The sequence below is a fragment of the Chenopodium quinoa genome, unplaced genomic scaffold (genome assembly GCF_001683475.1).
Source record: "Chenopodium quinoa cultivar QQ74 unplaced genomic scaffold, ASM168347v1, whole genome shotgun sequence".
NCBI lineage: Eukaryota > Viridiplantae > Streptophyta > Magnoliopsida > Caryophyllales > Amaranthaceae > Chenopodium > Chenopodium quinoa.
The window spans coordinates 2651922-2658347 of record NW_018743574.1 but is presented as its reverse complement, the minus strand read 5'-3'; the positions used below and the strand labels follow the sequence as shown (position 1 = coordinate 2658347).

At 32.5% G+C, this 6426-nt stretch overlaps 1 protein-coding gene across 1 annotated transcript; it reads left to right on the top strand.

The window, feature by feature from the left end:
* Positions 1-1219: 1219 nt before the first annotated feature.
* On the top strand, positions 1220-2775 carry LOC110682023 (U-box domain-containing protein 27-like). The gene has a single exon (XM_021858228.1). It carries the CDS (start codon positions 1300-1302, stop codon positions 2584-2586), a length of 1287 nt encoding a protein of 428 aa, XP_021713920.1. The 5' UTR covers positions 1220-1299; the 3' UTR covers positions 2587-2775.
* The last annotated feature ends 3651 nt before the right edge of the window (positions 2776-6426 follow it).

Below are 6426 nucleotides of genomic sequence, written 5' to 3'. Positions count from 1 at the left end.
AGTTTTGGATAGATACCAGAGTAAATCACCAACATTTTGGTTGAAGTGTATCAATTGTAAGCCAGAAGAATAAACTTAAATTCAGGAAACATATGTTTAGAATAGAGTTGGGCATGGGTTGGGTCGACACGATAACTTTGTTATTAAACACACATAAAAATGGTATGACTCAATAAGATACAAGTTCAATATAGCAGGACAAACACGTCGATGGAGATGGGCCATGGGGTGTGCATGAATATCATTTTTAAAAGTTGGCACAAAAATGACTAGAAGTAAAATTTATTAAGAGGGATTATTAATGCCACATGTGACTTACCAATCCATGCATTTCATTTATTAAAGATCAATAGCGATTAGCGAACCAACACGACACAATACGTTTTTTCCTTTATCCATTCTAAACCATTTTCACTTAAACAAAAAAGTAAAAAGACCCATTAACATATCACATTAACCTTTTTTTTTTTTTTTTTTTTTTTTTTTTTGTCAGGAGAAACACATAAACTTACCCGACCCTCACCCGTTTATAACAAATACGCATTAATCTCAGGGCTTGTTCACATTTACTTATATAATTTCAGTTTAGTTCAACTATAATCAATTCAACTCCAATCAGTTCAGTTCAGTTCAGTTCAACTTTAATCAATTCAGTTCAGTAAATATGAACAGACTATTATTTTTTAATTTGTAAAATAGAAATCCCACGGCAAGAAATGAAACCCGCCTAAAGCATAAAGGGGCCACACGCCACTTTGCTTAGCTCCAAACTCCACAATTCCACAAATAATCCACTTGACCACTTCCAAAATTCACAACCCAAAAATGCTTCATAAAATAAACTTTCATTTTGTTCAAAAGATCGACTAGTAGACCTATGCCGTATCTTACAACCACTTTTATTTTCCCACCCACTGAATTCTATAAATAAAATCAAATTAAATACACTTCCAAAAAATAAAACTAAAAAAATCACAATCTTTCCTTTTTCTCTCTTTTTTTTTGACCGTAGACCACACCAACATTGAATCGAATATATTTAATTATTATATTTCCAATTAAAATTCTCCCTTCTTACGTCACCCTTCTTCTCCTATACCTTTCACATTTGACCTCTTTTCTTCTTCTTATACCATTCTCTCTCTTCCTCCTCTTTCTCTCTCTTTTCCTTCTTTCTCTCCCATTTTTTCCAAACATTTCTTTCATTTCATTTTTATTATTTGATTGATTGACTGATTTATTAATCACAAAAATTAACAAATTTCCCATAAAATTAAACTTTTTTTAAAAAAAAATATCATGGGTAAAGATGAATTATACATCAGTGTTCCAAGTTTTTTCAAGTGTCCAATTTCATTAGATGTAATGAAATCACCTGTGAGTTTGTGTACTGGTGTTACCTACGACCGCACCAGCATCCAACGGTGGTTAGACAGCGGCAACAACACGTGTCCGGCTACGATGCAAGTTCTAGACACCAAGGATTTCGTTCCTAACCATACCCTTCAACGCCTCATTCAGATCTGGTCCACCAACCACCATTCCGCCTCCGCTCTCAAGGGTGCTCTTCTTCCGCAATTCCATTCAGTGTCATCTGCTTTTGTATCGGATTTGATAAAACAATTGTTAGAAATAGAGAAAGAAAAAGAAAAAGATGATGGGGTTTTGTTCGAGGGTGTTGTTAAGATTCTGTGTTTCGCTTCTGAATCAGCTGAGAACAGGAGATTTCTGGGTTCAAATGGATTGTTTGTGGATTTCTTGATTCGAACCGTGTCCTCGGGAGGTCCGGATCTGTCCCCGGACCTCCTCGAGGCCGTGCTCAAACTACTCCATCTTGTCATTGCCTTGAATAATGGCAATGACAAGATGGGTAGTAACAGCCGCTGCGAACTTGTTTCGGCCCTGGCTCGGGTCCTTAAAACTGGCCGGCTAAGGTCCAAGGTCGCAGCGGCTGGGATACTTGAGGCATTTGCTCAAGACGTCGAAACGAAGAGAATCGTGTTCGACCACCAAGAGCTCGGGATCGAGCTCTTGAGAATACTAAAGCAAGGGAGATTCGAACAAGAGGTAGAGAAACAGGCAGTTTTATCTTGCCTGATTTCTCTATCCTCCCCTCGGCGCAACAAACAAAAGTTGGTCCGAGCGGGAGGAGTTAAAACTATAGGCGACATGATTACCTCACACGGTAACAATAGTATTAGCGTTAATAATACTATTGTTACCGTTGAGCTCCTTTTCACCCTGCTAGAAATGCTAGCAGGGTGCACGGAGGGTCGACTAGCTATAATCGAGGATCCGAATTGTATACCTATGATAATCAACAAGTTAATGAAGGTTTCGAGCGCAGTGAACGAGCATGGTATTACACTATTATGGGGTTTGTGTTACTTGTTTCGCGATCAAAGAGTTAAGGAATCTGTTATGAAAAGTAATGGTGGATTAACCAAGATATTATTGTTGATGCAGAGTGATTGCTCCCCTGCTGTCAAGAGGATGTGCTGTGATTTGCTTAGGATTTTCAGGGTTAATTCTAAGTCTTGCCTTTCTAGCTATGATACTAAAACTACCCATATTATGCCATGTTAGTCTTGGGTTAATTTTTTTAATTTTATAATTTGGGTGATGAAATAGGTGAAAATTTGGGAGAGATCAATATACAAGAATTTTGTAAATGATAAGGAAAAAAAGAAAGAAATTTTGATGAATTATAGAAAGGAAATTCATTCCTTTATTTATTGTTATATTTTGACTAGCTATGAATACTAAATTTACTCATATAGCCATATTATGCCTTGTTAATTATATTTTTTTGTATTTTTTTAATCCCTTGCTTAAACATTTGAGGATATTATTGGTATATTATGTCCAAAAAAATTCATGTCAATATTATATATATTTTTTCGGTGCAATTGGTAGATGAGATAATGATGAACAGTAAGTTATCAAAATAATACAGTAAATGTATAGTTTTTAAAAAATTATTAACAAATACGGAGTAGAATTATTACTAAACAAGGTAACATAACATAACTCACTTTTAGAGCGATATGTTTAGGCTAAAGTAATAATTAGAAAATGAAAATTATGATTAAGGATATAGACAATGTACTAACTAGTAAAGGAATATGCCAATGAGTTTTACCACAAATTTGCACAATGTAGCGTAAGCGTTTACCAAATGTACCAAGACAAGAATATTAGGCATAATATTTATAAGTAAATTGTAGTATGCACTGAGATGCTTTCTTCCACTTCTCCTTTTTACTCTTTTTGAAATACGGATTCATTATTTTTTTTGGGTGAGTGAGGTTGGCACATCTTTTATTTTGTTGTCATCCATTTACTTGGGAAATCATTTTCCACCACCTTTCTTTTCATACCTACATTAACGAGGAAAATCCATGTTTAAATGTGTATTACTGTTTAATAGATGTAGCTTTATACTCCCTTAATTTGTCAACTTTGTATGGTCAAAGTTTCATGTTATACCTTACACAGTTATACTCCCAATTCGTCAACTTTGTACGGTAAAAAATAAACGCTTTGCATACATTTACATCTTTCAAAGTTGTATTTTGCGATAATATTTTAGAATGACATGACAAGGTTAGAAATTCCACAAGGTAATACGTACCCCTTGTGCGGAGGGGCGCTAATGTAATTTTTTTTCTTACATTTTATTAAAGTTAATTTTGTATTACATTTGAGAATAGCTCCTAAATTAAGTGATTCAAATATTTTTCCATGCTATGAATTTTTTTAAGAAATTTCATTTCATTCTTTTACCTTCCTCACTTTACTTGAATAATATAAAGTTTATTAATTTTTAATTTTAAGAATTGTACTCCTTATTTTTCCAAAACATTAATAAGAGATAATAATATGTATGAGTAGACGTGATTTAACATATTTAAAGAGTGAAACAGTAGAAATCAAATTGTAAGGCCTAAAAAAGATACTTGATAACATAATAAAGAGAAAATTGATTTTGGCACACCCTGAATTGATTTTGGCACACCCCTATGTAAGAAGAACATAAAAAATTGTGCTCTCAAACCTTAAATAAAAGACGATCCAAAACATGCATGGAGATAGTTAAGAAATATATTTACGTCAAAACCAATTTAGGCCATTGTTAATCATCTCTCGACTCAACCAATATAACAGTTTATTTATTTATATTGTTTGGGGCGGAGGTGGGGTGGTTTGTTTGTTGTGCTTTAGGTTAATTAAAGACAAAGCAACGAAAAGTGAACCAAAAAAGAAAGCCATGATCCCAAAAACAAGGCTCCGAAATTCCTGAAATATTACTTGCTTTGCTGACTAAAACCTTGGCTTCTTCCAAGATTATTTTTTCATAAATAAAATCATAAAAAAAGAAGAAAAAGACGGGAATCTAGATTGATAAAGAAATGAAGTTTGACTGTGGCATTTTTCGTATGATACACAAAAACACATGTAGGCTGGAAAGTTTTGAACATGCATAAAGATTAAACATGAAGCATCCTTTTTCCTAATATTTGCACCCTCTAATTAACCAATTAAAATTTATTAATGGACCCACTAGCCCATAGATACACGTACACACCTTAATATTTTTTTGGTACTCCTTATCTTTATACTTCACTTCTTTTGGGTTTTAGACTTTTAGATGGTCCATTGATTCATACTTGTTTGATTATACTTATGAATTTGAATATTATACCATGTCATAGAACAAACAATAGATGTTTAATGTGAATTGTAGTTGTAATTATCCACTTCTAAGATAAAAGGTGTGCTAGGAGGAAAAATTCTAAGAAGAGACAAAATGCACGTTTAAATTTTTAAAAATTTGTAACAAATTATAGTGTACCAAAGCAAGACAGAAATTTTTATGAAAAAAAAAGAGGCAGAAATTAGGAAAAATGTTATATAAATTTGTTGATTATATCTCTATCGTTTATAAATTGGTTTTTTTTTCAACTTGTAATAACAAGTTATGGAAAGAACTTAACAACTTAGAAGATCAACGGAAATAGATCTTATTCACAAAAAATCAATTCAATTTGCTAAATATTAGGAGAAGAAAATATGACTCAAAATAGTACTCCGTATAGTCCGTATAATAAGTTTATCAAAACCATATATGATGACCAATACTGTTGAAACTCCAATCTTCTGCATTGTTTTGCGTGATTGATATGCATCACATTTGTAAGTTTACATTAGCACATTAGCACAAGATCCAAAATGAAGTCCACAATACAAGACATCAAACAACAAATCAGCATGTCATGTACTGAAAATTGTACACAAAGTACTTTTATTTCAAACAAATTAATTGTACGTTACTTGAGTAAATAAGACCAAACTATATTTTATTTAATTTATTATGGAGTACTAAAAAAAATATTCTTATCTAATCTCTTCTATATCATGTCTATCAATACACCAAATATACACTGAATTTGAATAATTGAGTCAAAACTTAAATCCAATAATTCGTTCAAAGTTACACATTTTTTTATTTATTGATTTGATGAAGAAAGTTGAATAATTTTTGGTCCAAACTATAATAAATAGTCATATGGTAATGGTATACAATATACTTGTACATCAAAAGCATAGGTTTAAAAAAATGTAAGGAAAAAGGCAAGGGATTCTCCTGAAATTGTGAAAGTTGCAAGGGTTCCAAAGACCACTAGGAAGGTCCCCACAACTCGATTTGTTTTCTGACTTTAATTTATTAATTAATCAAAAAATTAATAAAATCAGATATTATTATCGTAGTTGCAAGTTATAGTGTTCTAGTATTAGTCATTGGATCCTACGAATGTGGTAAAGTATGATAGATAATTATATTTCATAAGTATGGTGAGTGTGTGTGTAATTGTGTATGTGTGGGTGGGCTTCACAATTAATTACTCTTGCAAATTGTCTCTTATCTACTTTTAATCATTATTCATTATTGCTTCTATTTTTCTTACTCGTTTTTACTTGCAAATTGGCAGCAGAATATATGTCTGCTTGTCTAAATATACTGCCCAAAAGTTTTAGTACAATAAGCTTATTCGTCTGTTTGTACTTAACTAACACATTTCTTCAACCATGTTTTGTCTATTAACTCTATAAGTGATTTTTATACGAGATGAGGAGTCAAACTCAGGTCACTCTTAGGGAATATGGAGTTAATCCCTCCACTCCTCACTCCTCGATATGTTTGTATACAAAGCTTGCAAACAAACTTATTTGAATCATATTCATTTGATTAGGAAACAAGTAAGCATGTCAACGACTCTAGCTATAGTGAATATTTTTGTTCACCTCTAACTAAATTAGGTACAACACTACAATTTATCTTATGGGCGTAAAAATATACTAAGTACATGATGTTAAAGGGCCTGTTCTGAATTTCTGATTGATTGAACTGAGCTGAGCTGAATA